General features: G+C 59.7%; 5 protein-coding genes across 5 annotated transcripts; 3 read left to right on the top strand and 2 right to left on the bottom strand.

The window, feature by feature from the left end:
• Window positions 1-651: 651 nt before the first annotated feature.
• On the bottom strand, window positions 652-2,235 carry HRG_10289 (respiratory-chain NADH dehydrogenase 51 kd subunit domain-containing protein; the record flags this gene model as incomplete). The annotated part of the gene is made up of 3 exons (XM_044868760.1): window positions 652-821; window positions 883-1,870; window positions 1,933-2,235. 3 exons carry the CDS (start codon window positions 2,233-2,235, stop codon window positions 652-654), a joined length of 1,461 nt encoding a protein of 486 aa, XP_044716115.1.
• Window positions 2,236-2,593: 358 nt separating this feature from the next.
• HRG_10288 (bacterial transferase hexapeptide (six repeats) domain-containing protein) lies at window positions 2,594-3,238 on the top strand (the record flags this gene model as incomplete). The annotated part of the gene is made up of 2 exons (XM_044868759.1): window positions 2,594-2,989; window positions 3,050-3,238. The coding sequence occupies 2 exons, from the start codon at window positions 2,594-2,596 to the stop codon at window positions 3,236-3,238; spliced, it is 585 nt and encodes a 194-aa protein (XP_044716114.1).
• A 102-nt stretch (window positions 3,239-3,340) lies between these two features.
• Window positions 3,341-5,042, bottom strand: HRG_10287 (iron-containing alcohol dehydrogenase domain-containing protein; the record flags this gene model as incomplete). The annotated part of the gene is made up of 4 exons (XM_044868758.1): window positions 3,341-3,768; window positions 3,822-4,459; window positions 4,523-4,917; window positions 5,013-5,042. 4 exons carry the CDS (start codon window positions 5,040-5,042, stop codon window positions 3,341-3,343), a joined length of 1,491 nt encoding a protein of 496 aa, XP_044716113.1.
• Window positions 5,043-6,410: 1,368 nt separating this feature from the next.
• On the top strand, window positions 6,411-7,586 carry HRG_10286 (peptidase family s58 domain-containing protein; the record flags this gene model as incomplete). Its single annotated transcript, XM_044868757.1, has 1 exon — window positions 6,411-7,586. The coding sequence occupies one exon, from the start codon at window positions 6,411-6,413 to the stop codon at window positions 7,584-7,586; it is 1,176 nt and encodes a 391-aa protein (XP_044716112.1).
• A 912-nt stretch (window positions 7,587-8,498) lies between these two features.
• On the top strand, window positions 8,499-12,841 carry HRG_10285 (exocyst complex component sec3 domain-containing protein; the record flags this gene model as incomplete). The annotated part of the gene is made up of 6 exons (XM_044868756.1): window positions 8,499-8,616; window positions 8,721-10,371; window positions 10,417-10,666; window positions 10,717-11,406; window positions 11,461-11,849; window positions 11,926-12,841. The coding sequence occupies 6 exons, from the start codon at window positions 8,499-8,501 to the stop codon at window positions 12,839-12,841; spliced, it is 4,014 nt and encodes a 1,337-aa protein (XP_044716111.1).
• Window positions 12,842-13,005: the final 164 nt, after the last annotated feature.

Here is a 13,005-nt window from a genome sequence, read left to right as displayed (position 1 = left end):
GTCAGGATGAGTTGGCACGCATTGAACATGTTGTATTAGGGGAGAGGGCGGAAGCGAGTTGCATGACGGCCCAGAGACCCCAGACTAATAAGTTGGTGCGCGCACGTCCCGCCTGCAGCCAGCAAGGGCCTAGCCGGCCTAACAGGGCAGTGAGTTGCATGAGGATCAAATGGATGAGCCAACAAGAGGCTCTGGGAAATATATATGAAGTCGTAATTACGTATGTAAAGAAAAAAAGCCCAACTGGGTGAAAGAAACCAGAGGGACCGCAAATGGTACTCTACGCTACACTGACTTTGAGTGGAGATAAAAGTATGAAAAAGTCTCATCGTAGTATCACAGACGTAAAAGCTAGGTAATTACCTATATTCCGATGTGGAGAGGGGAGTGAGGGAAAGAATAAAGAGAGTAGAGAACAAGGGTTCAAACGGGCACAGTTCTCTACGCCGCAAGAGGTAGCGAGGCAACACATTCAGAGCAGACCAAAGTAAAAAGACTTGAACAAATAAATAAAAGACTAGTTGGATACAATACAAGTCTGTATATCGGCTCTCCATGGGCCGACAGAGCCTCGGGCCCAAACTCACGCTTCAAAGCGTCATCAAAACTCCCCTCCTTCGTCCGTTTTGTCTACATGAAGCAACAAGCTCTTCACTGCCCGGGAGATATCAGCTTCCCTTGGGCCCTGGCCCCGTGATCCCAGCCACCGGCCAGCGCCGCGCCGCCCGATTGCTTCGCGAAGCTCTGCATCCTCGCCTCCAGCTCGGGCCGGAAGTGGCGGATGAGGCCCTGGATGGGCCAGGCAAACGCTTCTCCCAAGGCTATCAATCAACACGTAGTCAGTCTCAGTCCACGGCAGGGGAGCTTGTCAGTGATGCTTACCGCAGATGGTGTGACCTTCGACCTGCTTTGTCAGTTCCTGCAGCATGTCGATCTCCCGCTCTCGCCCTTGGCCCTTCTCGAACCGCGACATGATCTGCTCCGTCCATTTGCTGCCCTCTCGGCAGGGCGTGCATTGGCCGCAGCTCTCATGGCGATAAAAGTGGCTCAGCCGGGCAATGGCGCGGACCACGTCGGTGCTTTTGTCCATGACGATGACGGCGGCGGTTCCGAGACCGGACTGGCTGTCCTTGAGGGCGTCAAAGTCCATCAGCTGGTCGTCGCAGATGTGCTTGGGCAGAATCGGGGTCGAGGAGCCTCCGGGAATGACGGCCAGCAGGTTGTCCCACCCGCCGCGCACTCCACCGCAGTGCTTGTCGATGAGCTCGCGCATGGAGATGGACATTTCCTCCTCGACGGTGCAGGGGTTATTGACATGACCAGAGATGCAAAACAGCTTGGTGCCCTGGTTCCGATCGCGGCCGAAACCCGCGAACCAGCTTCCACCGCGGCGGCAAATGGTCGGGGCCACGGCCACCGTCTCTACGTTGGCGACGGTCGAGGGGCATCCGAACAGGCCGACGGCGGCGGGGAAGGGAGGCTTGAGGCGTGGCTTTCCGGGTTTACCCTCGAGCGACTCGATGAGAGACGTCTCTTCGCCGCAGACGTAGGCGCCGGCACCGCGGTGGACGAAGACGTCGAAGTCGTATCCAGAGCCGCAGGCGTTCTTTCCTATCAGCCCGTCCTTGCGGGCCTCGTTGATTGCGTCCTGGAGGACGGCGGCTTCGTGGACAAACTCGCCGCGGATGTAGATGTAGGCGGCCGTGGCGTTCATGGCTCGGCCGGCGACAAGGCAGCCCTCGATGAGCTTGTGCGGGTCCTTGCGCATGATCTCTCGGTCCTTGCAGGTGCCGGGCTCGCCTTCGTCGGCGTTGACGACAAGATAACGCGGCTTGGTGTCCTTGTCCCAGTCCTTGAAGTTCATAAAAGACTGCAACGTGTGAGTCGGGTGGCGGGGCTCAGGTAGCAGACGCCGCCGCAGGGCAGACATACCCATTTGAGGCCCGAGGGGAAGCCGGCGCCACCTCGTCCTCGCAAGCCCGAAGCCTTGATCTCGCCAATGATCCAGTCATGGCCCTTGAGGATGATCTCCTTGGTCTTGTGCCAGTCGCCCATCTTCTTTGCGCTCTGCAGATCGGCGGGGTATCGGCCGTAGAGGTTCTGGAAAATGCGGTCCTGGTCCTTGAGGCCGCCGTAGGAGCGCTTGGGGGCGCCATCCTGAACCGTAGCGAGGCCCCTCACGGCCGTCCGCGAAAGGCCGACTGCCTTGCTCGGCGCCGCACCCGTGGACAGCATTGTATGTGTCGGTGTCCTCTGGCGGCAGGTGATTCTGCGGAAGGCGGAGGGCGGACCGAGGGGCGGTGTTGGAGGAGAACGTCGTGGGGTTGCTGTGAGGGCGAGATTTGAGGTGATGCACGAGATGGATGTATGTAAGCGTCAGAATTGCCCTCGACGTGGTTGGCCAATGCAAGGAGCACTGTGGCGACAAGGGCGGCCTACACGGTGGGGGCACGTATTTTTGCGCGTCTCGGCAAGTACCGACCAAGTTGCCAACACAAGTCGCCTGCTTGCCATTCATCCACTCCATCGGGCGCCACTCCTCTCCCGCGCATCTCAACAGATTCGAAGCTTGTCGCAGGCTTCCTGTCCAGCCATGTCGAGCAAGCGGCACTCGATCCTCCCTGCCATCGACCGCAGCGGTCCCAAGCCACCCGTCAGCTTCTCGTCCTCGCTCACCATCTCCGACAACGCCATCCTCCAAGGCACCCATTCCATCACCATGCAGTCCGAGACTGTGGTCCATCCTCGCGCCAAGTTCGAGTCCCACCTGGGCAGCATCCTCATCGGTCGCCGTTGCATCATCCACGAGCGAGCCCACATCGGAGCCCGCCCCGGCGACATTGCCGCGGCGAAACCTGGAGGTGTCGTCTTCGGGGACTATGTCGTCGTCGAGGTCGGGTCCAGAGTCGAGGCAGGCGATACCGAGATTGGCGAGGGGACCACGGTGCAAGTCGGTAGCAGAATCGGCAGCGGGGCCAAGATTGGAAAGGTACGACAGCCATCATCTCCCACGCGGCCACTCGCCCAAAAATATTAAACCCCGACGCAGCATTGCACAATCTCGCACATGTCGACAATACCACCGGGAGAGGTGGTCCCCGACTTCACCACCGTCTACTCAAATGGCCTACGTCGAACAGATAGGCGTGGCGTGTGCGAGTTGCGAAAGCACGGCCTGGTCAAGCAAATCACGGTGCTGAAAAAGATGATACCCAGCAATCCGGAAAAGTTCAAATGACGGCTCGCGTTTCGACATCTTCATAATATCCAACGACTTGAACGGCAACGATCTGCAAGCCTCGCCCCGTCATTGATACCGAGCTGGACACACAGCACCTTCCTAGTGGCTCATGGCGTCTTCAAACAGCCTTCGTAGCTGGTCCTTTTCGGCCTCGAGCTCCTTTGAGAGACCTGGAGCCAGCATCAACACGCGAGCCTGCGGAATGGTCCCCTCGACAAGCTCGTCGATATGCTCAGATCCGAATCCCAGCTCTTTTAATCCCTTGGGCTGGTCACCGAGCTCAGCGAGGAATTTCGTCAGAGCCTCGGCCAAGACTTCACCCGCGCTCTCCCTCTTGACGTTGGAAACATCGACACCAAACACCTCGGCCGCCTGGAGATGCCGCTCCGGGTTTGACGCCGCCGTGAACCTAAACACGGCCGGGGCCGAAACCGCCACGGAGACGCCGTGGGGGATCAAGGGGGCTGTCACGTCGTAGCCCGCGTGCTTGTATCCCGGGTTCTGGCCGGAGATGGGATAAGACATGCCTAAAGTATCCCAATGAGCTTCACTCTTGCGCGATATTCAGAGACCGCCTTACCGTGACATAGGTGTACGCCTGCGTTGCCAAAACCAACACCGGCAAGAGTGGCAGCGAGCAGCATCTCACTTTGCGCCTCAAAGTCGTCGGGATCCCTGATGGCACGGGGCAAGTACTTGACGGTACTGCGGAGGGCATGGAAGGAAAAGACATCGGAGATGGGATTCGCACCCTGGTACGCGGGCCGCATGATGGGGTTCCGGGGCCGGGGCGTTCTCTCGGTGTAGGGGATGGCGGTCCATGACTCGAGAGAGTGGCAGAGGACGTCGAGACCGGAGCTGGCCTTGACGGCAGCGGGCATCGTCCTCGTGTTGATGGGGTCACAGATGCCGAGCGTGGGCTTCAGGTTGCGATGCGCGACGCCCGTCTTGGCGCGCTTGGCCACGAGATCAAAGATGGCGGTTCCGGTCGTCTCGCTGCCGGTGCCGGCGGTCGTGGGAACGGCAACGAGGGGCTTGAGGGGCTTGTCGACGGGACGACCCTTTCCAAGAGGGGCGTTGACAAAGTCGAGAAAGTCGGCGTCAGGGTAGGCCGAATAGAGGTTCATGAGCTTGGCCGTGTCGATGACAGAGCCGCCGCCGACAGCAAGGAAGGCATCGGGCTGGTATGGCCTTGCCCACTCGATGGCCTCCTTGATGCTGGGACGAGGCCGAGGCAGGCGTTAGCAATTGGCGGACAGTACAGGCTAGCAGGGGACATACGAACTATCCTTGGGCTCTACGCGGACGTTGGAGTAGACCTTGAAGTTGATGCCCTCGCTGGTGAGCGCCTGGCGAACCTGCTTCATGGCGTCGAGCTTGTCGACGGTGGAGTCGGTGACGACGCAGACGCGCTTGGAGCCCATGTTCTTAAAGTCCATGCCGACCTCGCGCGTGACGCCGGGGCCGAAGCGGATGGACGAGGCAGCCATCTCAAAGGCATACTCCTTGAGCTCGGTGCTGCGGATGGAGTTGGCATAGCGGCGCGTGCCCGACTGGAGGGCGCGGGGGGTGAGGCTCGGGGGCGATTGGTGGTAGCCCGGCGTGGAGTGGCATGGGCACGTCGGCGGATGGGTGTACTGGATTGTGCGGAGCAGGCTGGAAGCCCGCTTGGCGGCCTGGCGGGACACGGGGATCGGTTAGAGGATTCCATGTGTCGCCACGGGAGGGGCGGAGGATGGGGATTGGAGAGGAACGGAGGGAGAGGCTTTACATTGGGGATGGCTCTGACAGGGGCTACCATGGTGATTGGGTTCTGGCGATTGGTCTGGGACGGACCGTCGTCGGTGAGTGAGCCGGAGGACGGGCGAGGTTGTTGAACGAGGCCCCGAGGTGCGTTTGGCCGGCCTACCTAGGCAAATGCTACACAGCTGTTAAGGATGGTTGCTAGGTAATTACCTAGCTGCTAACCCAGGTACGTAGGTAAAGCTTACAGCTCAGAGGCAGGTTAGGGCGGGCAGCATGTACCGGATGCAATCGTGGACAAGCCTCGGGTATCGGTAAGCAGCACCGAAGTGGAATGGACGAATGGACGGGGTCGGTTCACCGAAGTGGCACCCCTACCGTGCACGTAAAGGTTCTGGGGCATCTTCAACGGCGCCCGCCATCCGACGTCCCCCTTCCTCTCTCTCTCTCTCGCGTTTCGTGGACGCCATACCGGATATTGGCCGGTCGAGGCCCGGTAGTCTCTGCAGCTGGAGAGGGCCGGGCCTTTTCGTGTGTTTGACCGGGAGAGGCAATGAGAAGCATGAAGCATTGTTTCTGTTCAGGAGAATCACGAGTCCAATGGGTAAGGACACAGACACATCTCAGGTTGGCAGTTGAAGGCGACAGTGCTCCTAACTACCTAGGTAGGTATCTATCTAATACTGTGGGTGAGCACTGTAAGTATTTATGATTTATGTATGCGCGGTACCCACAGTGAGGATCCGCCTGCCTTGCGATGCCTGACCTTGCCCGACTTGGAAGGTAAAGATCAATCCGGGCATGGAGAAATGCTGCATATGCTGCACATGGGTATTGAAGTGCCATTTCACCTTTCACCGTCTTCTCAACCAGGTTTCAAATGCCTTTTTCAACGCGCAAAAGTGACGAATCCTTTAATAGCTTGGTCTCGGATCTTGTGACCTTGCTTCATCGACCTGCTGAATTAGTCGGACTCTCCTCGAAGAGGGCACTGTCTCGTCATCCTCCTCGATGCTGCCGTCTGCCATGCACCTGGAGCTCCGGTTGGCCTGCGCGACTCATTCACCGGGACCCTCCTCACTTGTCGAGGTCCCTCCCGAGCACACCAAACGGCACACGGCCGAGCTCGACTTGCTGGCCTTGCCCTCATTACGGTTAAAAAAGGGCAGACTGATGCGACACAACCCAATAAGTGCTGTCATGTGCGTTAACCGGAAACGACACACAGGGCACCCTGCCGTGTCCATGCTGCGCCGAGACGCACTCCGCGGAACCCTACCTCCATCATAGGACAATGGGCGATATATAACAAGTATGAAGTATATCCTTCATCGCCCGTCGTCTCCCGACCCTGGTCGCCCGTGCCAGGCTCTCTCAGGCGAATCCGGCATCACTTCCCCATCCCGCCCCCCTTCCCCTCCATCAAATGTCGCCGCCAGGCCATAAGCAGTCGACACGCGGCCGCGTCCGCCAGGTCCTGCCTAAGCTATACCTCGGAAAGTGGCCTACGGGACCCCTAAACTCCATCACCGACGTGCCGGGCGTCCTGGCACACACCCAGTCGGTGCAGCCTGATGGCGACAGCCAAGTCAACACGGGCGTCACCACTATCCTGCCGAGAAAGGATTGGTTCAAGTACTCGAGCTTCGCCGGCGTCTTCCGCTTCAACGGCTGCGGCGAGATGACGGGCGCCCACTGGATCAACGAGACGGGCGTCCTCTGCTCGCCCATTATCATCACCGCCACCTCGTCCGTAGGCGAGGGCTACCGCGGCGTCACCGAGTACTTTTACGACCATCATCGCAATCAGGACGGCGACGTCGACCTCTTCATGTTCCCCCTCGTCGCCGAGACCTACGATGGCTTCCTCAGCGACCCGGGTCGCTTTGCCATCACCCCCCAGCACGTCATGGAAGGTATCGACAAGGCCTCGGCCGACGCCGTGCCCGAGGGCAACACCGGCGGCGGCACCGGCATGATCTGCCACCGCTGGAAGGGAGGTACTGGCTCCAGCAGCCGCAGGATCCAGGGCTACGATGTAGATGGCAGAGAGGTCACTTACACCATCGGCGCCCTCGTCCAGGCCAACTACGGAACCAAGGACAACCTCCGCGTCGGCGGCATCCCCGTCGGACAGATCCTCGAGCAACAGCAAGGCCCCGAGGCCAACGGCACGGCCCGAGAGCCTCGCAAAGACGGCAGCATCATCATCGTCCTCGCCACCGACGCGCCCCTCCTGCCCATCCAGCTCCAGAGACTGGCCACGCGAGCGACGGTCGGCTTGGCCAAGGTGGGAGGCTACGGGCACAACAACTCGGGCGACATCTTCCTCGCCTTCTCCACGGGCAACAAGGTGCCCTTCCAGATCATGTCGCCGGCCACGCCCGGGTCCAACGTCAACCCCGACTATCCCCAGGCCCGGGCCGTGCAGATGACCGACAACGACACCATCAACCGCCTGTTCGAGGCCTCGGCTGATGCTGTGGAGGAATCCATCTACAATGCCATGTTCATGGCCGAGACCATGACGGGCTTCAAGGGCAGGACTGTCGAGGCGCTGGATCTGGACAAAGTCAAGGAGATTGTCGAGAAGCGGCTGTGACCACAGGTGACTGCTTGGTCAGAGAATTCTCGGCCCGCAAAGGCAAGGTAGAATAGCCAAGAGGGAAAATTTGGAAACTTTTCAAACTCTCATCATGTATTTGTTGCCTTTTGAGTGATTAAGCAGGGCGACACGGATCGTTGAACTGCCAACATTCCAGCCGACCGTGGAGCACACCCAGCCTCCATTGTTGTACAGCTCCGACCGGGTAATTAGTGTTCGTTTGAAATTGAGGAGAAAATTTTGGACCAATGCTTCTAGGCCTGGCTTCTCGCTGTAGCTGCATGTAGCCTCTTCACTGTCACCAATGAATGGCCCCCCTTGGTGCTTCATGTTAACGAGCAACCGGGAGGCTCGTGCTGGTACCTACGAAGCACCCCGTACCTATGGGGTACTGCAGAAAGCGACCCCCCGCGCCAGCCACCGTAGTGCAAAGCCCGCTCATTCCGCTCGGCCTCGGGGAACCGGAGCCCATTCTTGAACCCAGGTACTGTAATGCAGAGGCCAGGCTGTAATCAAGTACCAAAGGCAGCGGAAGACCTGCTGGGCACACATCTGTGCTTCAAACTGGATGGTGGTGCCGAATAGCGGTCCGGGTGCCTGAGCTGGAAGCTGTTACGAAATACCGCCCAACGAGGTACTCTCGAGGTACCTCCTCACCTGACGTACGCAGGTACCTCGCTCCCTACCACCTCGGATTTCTTACCCACCTTGGATCAAAACCTCACGGCCTCCTCCTGACGACATTGCTCTGTGGCCTCGCCGGTAGCCGACCGTTGACGACACCCTCGTCCTCCACGCGCACCCTAACCCGTATCGCCGCCTGCGCCTCGCCAAACGATGAACCAGCTGCATCCTCCCACGCCCGACTGACTCGACTCTTCTTCATGAGCCCCCCTAGGCTGCACCCAGATGGACCGCGCAAATGGAGCCGGACTAAGCCCGGCCGCCTCGCGGGCGGAGCGCTTCGAGGATGAGAAGCGCCGCATCATCGAGAGCTGCTTCAGCAAGAAAGAGGACGACGGCTCGCGTAAGTCATCCATTGATTGCCCGCGGATGCCGTCCAACGCAACGGGAAGAGGAGGGGTATCGCTTCATGCGGGAGACAAAGCAGACGCTGACCTCGCTTCGCAGTGCTCGAGACCTACATCACCCACATTCGAATCACCGAATATGCCTCTCACCCCTCGTCGCCGCCCCCGCCACATGCCCGATCCTCCGACTCCGAAAAGCCCCGAGTCATCATTGTCGCCGTTCGCCGGTCTGGTCGAGTGCGCATGCACAAGTCCAAGGAGAACGCTAGCGGCACCTTTTCCATCGGCAAGTCGTGGAACCTCGACGACCTCTCCCACATCGAGTCGTTCACCGGCTCCCAGGTCAACCCCAACTACCGCGAGTGGGCAGGCGATACCGGCTTTCTCGTCACCCTGGGAAAGCCCTACTTCTGGCACGCTCAGACGGACAAGGAGAAGAAGTTCTTTGTTGCTAGCTTGATCAAAATTTATGGCAAATACACCGGGGGCAGGCTTCCCGACCTGGCCGGCTTCGACCAAAAGGAGCTCGAGCAAGTTCTTGGGGCCGGCCGCCGCCATCCTGCTGTCAACTCTAGGTCGCCCATTACCGAGACGGCCCCTAGTCACCAAAGCATATCGTCGGGGGCATCGGCGGCTCCTTCGCCGTCTACAATACTCCCCCCATCCAACTCTAGCACTCCCGAGCCGACGCGGTTTCAGAAGCCGCCTCCAGCCGTTCGGCCTCCCCTCAACGGTGGCGGCTCTCCTGCCGCGAGCTCCGATTCCATTGCCTCGAGAGAACGACCCCCGGCGCCACGGTGGACAGCGCAGAACAACAAGAGCCAGGACTCGGTGGCCAACTCCTTCGCCACAAGGAGCGACGATGCAAGCCTTCCGCCTCGCTCCCGCAACGGGATTGGCGGCCCTGGCGCATATGGGAGATTTGGCGACTCGAGGGAGCCTCCAGAACTGCCTCAAGATGGCTCCGCCCCGCACCTAGAAGATAGACCCCCTCCGGAGAGGCGACGACCGCCTATGGATCCGTCTCGCCCCCAGGATCGGGATCTTGTACCACCGCCCCTCATGAGTCCCAACGCCAGAAGAGAGCCCGTTCCCCCGCCTCCGAGAAGCACAGACCGAGTGTCTTCGAGGAAGAATGCGGGTCCAGGAGCCGCAGCCTTAACCGGTGGCCTCAAGGGTCGCGACGCCCCGGCGCCCTTGGAAACGAGTATGATAGCTGAACCTCCTCTGCCGGACCAGGCCCGCGCAGGAAAGGGCGCCGCGGATACTTCGATGCCCACTACGCCCGCCGCCGATACTCCGCCTCCTGCAGAGACGTCTCCCGGGCAAGAACGCGCGGAGGAAGAAATGCGACCCGGCTTGGGTCCCATGATCAAGGCCAAACGTTCCAAAGGAGACCTCGCCGGTGCGCTCTGGAAAGCCGCTTCTGCGGCAGCCGCCTTTCGTCCGCGCCCTGGCGGTGCGGGCGATCGCCTACGACAGCCTCAGGGCAAGGGGGGCGTCGGCCCCGACGGCATCACGGGCGTCGTCCCGGCGCCGCCTCGACCGGCTTCACGAGACCAGGGGTCTGCGACTCCAGATGTCGGAAAGCCAGATGACGACGACTCCCACGTTCCCGAAGTCAAAGTCACGGCATCGGAGTCCGGCCTGCCGGCAACTGCCGATCCATCGTTCAAAGAGGACAAGAAGAAAAAAGAAGAGCCTGGGAAGGAGGAGCCTCGACGATCAGTGGTCGCTGGCAACGACGTCAAGTATCTTCAGTCTCTCGGCATCGATTCGAGTGTGCTGGACAACAGGAGCGAAGAATTTGGAAAGTGGCTAGACTACTTTGGCTGGGTCCCCGGGCAGCAGATGCGCTCTCAGAGCATGGACGATGTCAGGGCGGATATTGAGCGAGAGCTCAACAAGGCGCAGGCCGGGGGCTGGCTTGCCCGCTTCCAAGACGAGGACGAGAGGGTGGATGCCATCAAGCGAGGCATTGATCTGGCGATTTCAGAGTGTGAGGAGATGGACAACCTACTCACCCTCTACGCGGTTGAGCTCTCGGTAAGGCGGACGCCCATCACTGGCGGCACTTATACTAATGGCTTGTATAGACGCTCTCGGATGACATTGCATACATCGAGGCCCAAGGCCAAGGCCTCCAGGTGCAGACGGCCAACCAGAAGCTACTCAAGAAGGAGCTTGAGTCTCTTTTGGAAACTTGTGCCATCACCTCCAACGATCTCGAGGCGTTACGAGTGGCCCCTCTGGAAAACATGCGTGGGCTGGAAGACGTTGAATTTGCCCTCGTGACCCTCTTCAAAGCCATGATCAAAATTGATCCAACGCTTGGTGGCCACGAAGCCGCACCGACGGCGGATGCCACCATGGATTCGGAGCGGGTTCTCGGACTCAACAGCGACTATGGCAACATGAGAATCGTTCAGGAGAAAAAGGAGATGTACCTGCAAGAGAGCGCCTACTTCATGCGACGGCTCATCGAGTTCATGGCCAGGCAGTTTGACGAGGCTTTCGCCGAGACAAGGCGTTCCCTGGAAGGAGCCCTGTCGAAAAAGGGCGACTCGTCCAACTACGATGCCGGGAGGGATATTCTGTGGAAATACAGCCCCTTGATGCTATACGCTCGAGATGTCGACTTGGACAACTGGAACCGACTCCTCCAGATCTACCAAGACAAGGGCAGCCCGCTCTACAAGAGTCAGGTCCAAAACGTCGTGGCTGTCCTGCGCAGGAATGCCCGGAAACCGACGGGCGAAGAAGCGGATCTGCTCTTCTCGTCGCAGGTTGAGAAGCAGCAAGAGGGCGTGGCGACGACTGCCCGCAAACTGACCGTTAAGAGGAGCCAGACGCTCGCCAGGGCCCTGCGCTCGCCGCTGGCGGATGGTGGTAGCCGGACGAACGTGGACAAGGCAGGCTCCGATGGTGGGTGCCACTCGTACGAAGTCTTTTGCAGCGTCTTGGACGATGTCTTGCCGCTGGTCGAGATGGAGCAAAACTTCGTCATCGACTTCTTCCATGCCACGACGCTGGAGCAAGTAGACTTCCCCGACGCTGTTGCCGCGCGCTCTCCTCGCGATCGCCGCGGCGGAGATCTGAGGCGACACCGTCTGATGGAACCCGACCGGGACTTGGCTCGGCGCGTGACACGCTCCATGGAGGTTATATTCGTCTTCCTCGAATCGGAGCTGCAGAGGATGATGGAATGGGTTATTGGGCAAGACCCTTTGTAAGTGCCACACGCAATGGTCCTCTTTCACGGCAGCGTCACGGCAGCGTCACGGCAGCGCTGACTGGAGATATAGGCAAGGGATTGGCGTGCTCGCTGTTTTGGAAAAGAAGTTGTCGGAGATGGGTCAGTCAAACCAAGACTACGTGAACACGCTCCTGCAGAAGCTGCACGGCCTGCTCGAAGGACGATTCCGAAAGTTTGTCGACGAACAGATCCGAGCAATCGAGGAGACCAAGGTCAAGGTCAACAAGCGCAGAGGCGTCATCTCCTTTATTCGCGTCTTCCCCGCATTCGCGGCTGCCATCGAGAGCATGCTCGTCGGCATGGATGCGAACCTGGGGTTGCGGCGCACCGTGGATCGCGAGTACGACCGTATACTGAAGTCCATGTTTGACTCGCTGATGGTGATTGCCCGGGAACATCCGGCAGTAGGCGTTACGAGTGGAGCCGCGGATCCGGAAGACAAGGAGGCGCTCAACTTTCACATTCTACTCATCGAGAACATGAACCACTTCCTCGAGGAAACGGACACGCGCGGGCTTGAGTTGCTGGAGGAGTGGAAGGAGCAAGCCAACACGGAGTACCACGAGCACATGGGCCTGTACATCAACGCGGTGATGCGCAGGCCCTTGGGCAAGCTCCTGGACCAGCTAGAGAACATTGAGGCGCAGCTACAGACGGGCAAGTCGGCCGAGGCGATAGCGCGGCAGCCTTCGAACAGCAAGGCCATTTTCAACAAGGTACTGAGCTATTACGACTCGAAGGAGGTCCGCAAGGGCATCGAGGCGCTGCGCAAGCGCGTGGAGAAGCACTTTGGCGACGCCGACGACCCCGCGCTGAGCCGCGGCCTGGTGCTCAAGGTGACGAGGGAATGCGAGCTCTTCTACCACGAGGTGGAAAGCAGGATCGGGCGCGTGACGACGGATGTCTACGGAGGCGAGGTGCCGTTTGAATGGCCCAGGGCAGATGTCAAGGCGGCCTTTCGGTGAGACGAGTGGTCGATGGAACAAGGCGATTTGAGGGAATGGGTTCCCGATTGAAGATGTGCGTGTGTTTATTTGTTTCAACAGTCATTCTTCCTCTCGACGGACATTGTACCGTGGGGGCCCTTGGCGTGGGCCTAGGAGGGCGGCCCAGGGGAGCAGCAGGAGGA

The sequence above is a fragment of the Hirsutella rhossiliensis genome, assembly GCF_020360975.1.
Source record: "Hirsutella rhossiliensis strain HR02 chromosome Unknown scaffold00015, whole genome shotgun sequence".
Lineage (NCBI taxonomy): Eukaryota > Fungi > Ascomycota > Sordariomycetes > Hypocreales > Ophiocordycipitaceae > Hirsutella > Hirsutella rhossiliensis.
Note: the sequence above shows the minus strand (reverse complement) of the source record. Positions and strands in the feature narration are given on the sequence as shown.